The 1,937-nt window shown below is 43.6% G+C and overlaps 1 protein-coding gene across 1 annotated transcript in view; it reads right to left on the bottom strand.

Annotated features, from left to right (window-relative positions):
- The window catches only part of LOC119586148 (multiple epidermal growth factor-like domains protein 8), a gene marked incomplete in the record, with an annotated part of 25,388 nt that overhangs the window by 11,702 nt on the left and 11,749 nt on the right, over window positions 1-1,937 (bottom strand). Inside the window, 2 exon segments of the mRNA XM_037934841.1 lie at window positions 182-375; window positions 584-1,773. Of these exon segments, the coding sequence (XP_037790769.1) occupies window positions 182-375; window positions 584-1,773 (1,384 nt within the window).

The raw sequence follows: 1,937 nt of genomic DNA, 5'->3' as shown, positions 1-1,937 counted from the left end.
CAGGACTATACACAGCAAAGAGAAATCCAGGAATCATAAAAATGGCAGAAAATCAGAAAGACCACAAAGGCATGAACTAAAAAGCAAAACAACAGCCAGGAAAGGCTTACTGAAGAAACAATGAAAAAATAAAGCAGAACAAAACAACAACATTACATCCTTCTACAGACCCACTACATACCCTAAAGTTGTGGTTTGCAAGGGGGTACTAGTTGATAAATATGGCAATGTTGTGCCAATGGCTTCTGTATCATCTGCATGGCTGGAGACAGTAGAGCGTAAAGATGAGGTCACATTAGTATGATCTTCATCCAGCCAGACACGACATGACCCATACTGGTATACAGAGGTATAGACAGAGAAGAGAAAACATTCCTGGAAGAGACAATGGCACAGAATTTACAAACCTAAAAGGTATATTACTCAATGTTTTTAGTTTCAATAACTAGCAATCAAGTAAGATAAGCTGAAGCAATACACCATAAACTGCCCTTCTAAATAGTGACTATAATTAGCTTCAAAATTACTCTTCTAAAGGATGACTAAACTCATTACCTTTAATATCAACTCTGAAAACACCCACCTTTGTTTCCTGGCACCATGCACACCGCCCTGGATCACCTAAGCAAGAGGCACATGTCTTCCTCTTGTGACATGGTGCAGGACACTTTCCTTCATCAGTGATGGCTCCTGAGAACCGCCCCTTTCTTGCGCAGTGAGCCTGGTCTGGCAGCCACTCACACTGCTTAGATCTTACACAGTCATCGCAGTAAATGTGTTGCTTACATGTAATACACTGCTCAGGTACAAGGGTAAGGAAGTGGCTGTTATTAGATGGAATGGGAACAATATGTTCCTCACATTTCAAGTGAGAGTCATTCCTTGCAATGCAAAAGGATGCCCGACTGCACCACCCACAAGCAGCATCTGAGAGGCAGGCTATGCAAGTATCATGAGCACTACAAGATAATCCCCCTTTCTTGTATGGCTCAAGGGAAGCAATAGTTAAAATCAAAGGAGTAGGAGAGTGCCCACTCCAAGTTATACTCATGACTCCACTCTGAGGAGCTGATGACTGCACCTGCTGATACATCTGGAGCTTTGTTAGATAGCGATAACCTCGTGTCAGTACTGGAAAGACAGGAACTCCTCCCGGTCTATCAGCTTTTCTCTTTTCTGCCTTTGCTTTTATGGTAGCAACTAACTCCAAGTTCTCTTCAGTATCATCATGAGATAACCAGAGAGAAGCATTCATATGTGAAGCTTTTACGGACACCACAAGATCCTTATTCCCCTTAACTTCTGGGATCACCAGAGGATGAATGTAACCAATGAACTGTACCAAGGTGCTTCCACCTGCCTGTAATTCCTTTGCACCCCAAAAGTCCTGTGTGTCTTGTAGTTCCTGGTATGTGGAGTTCAAAATGGCCATAAAGTCTGGTCTGAGCAGGTCAACAGGGTGACGGTACTTCAGGAATGTAATCCCTGGCCGATAATCCTTCAGTCGGCATTCTTCGGGAGATTTAAGTTCTTCCCCTTTGGGTCCCCACCAGCCTTCCTGACCATAAGGGTTATCATCTCGGGAACCGCAGCGACCATGAACTCCACTTGTTTCCACCAGTTCATGGCAAGTACCTGTTGTGACACACCATGTACATGGTTTGCCCCATGAATGATTTCCATGAATTGTACAGGACTGGCATGAATGCAAAGATGGGCAGATTCCTGGACACTGAGAAGTCTGCAAATTGTTGGTGCAATTAGCTCCTCTTGTCCCCTCGTAAAAGGTTGGGCTGGGACACCGCCCCATCCGAGGGGGGCCGTTCCGAAAATTTTGGGTTTTCTAAAAAAATTTGTCAATTAAAACCCGTGTTTGTGTGTAAATCGGGCAACAAATTATTGGGAAATTTTGTCTGTTTTCGCTATTCTTTTAAAAA

This window comes from Penaeus monodon, chromosome 21, assembly GCF_015228065.2.
Source record: "Penaeus monodon isolate SGIC_2016 chromosome 21, NSTDA_Pmon_1, whole genome shotgun sequence".
Taxonomy (NCBI): Eukaryota; Metazoa; Arthropoda; class Malacostraca; order Decapoda; family Penaeidae; genus Penaeus; species Penaeus monodon.
The sequence above is the reverse complement of the archived record's forward strand: the minus strand, read 5'-3'. Positions and strand labels throughout refer to the sequence as shown.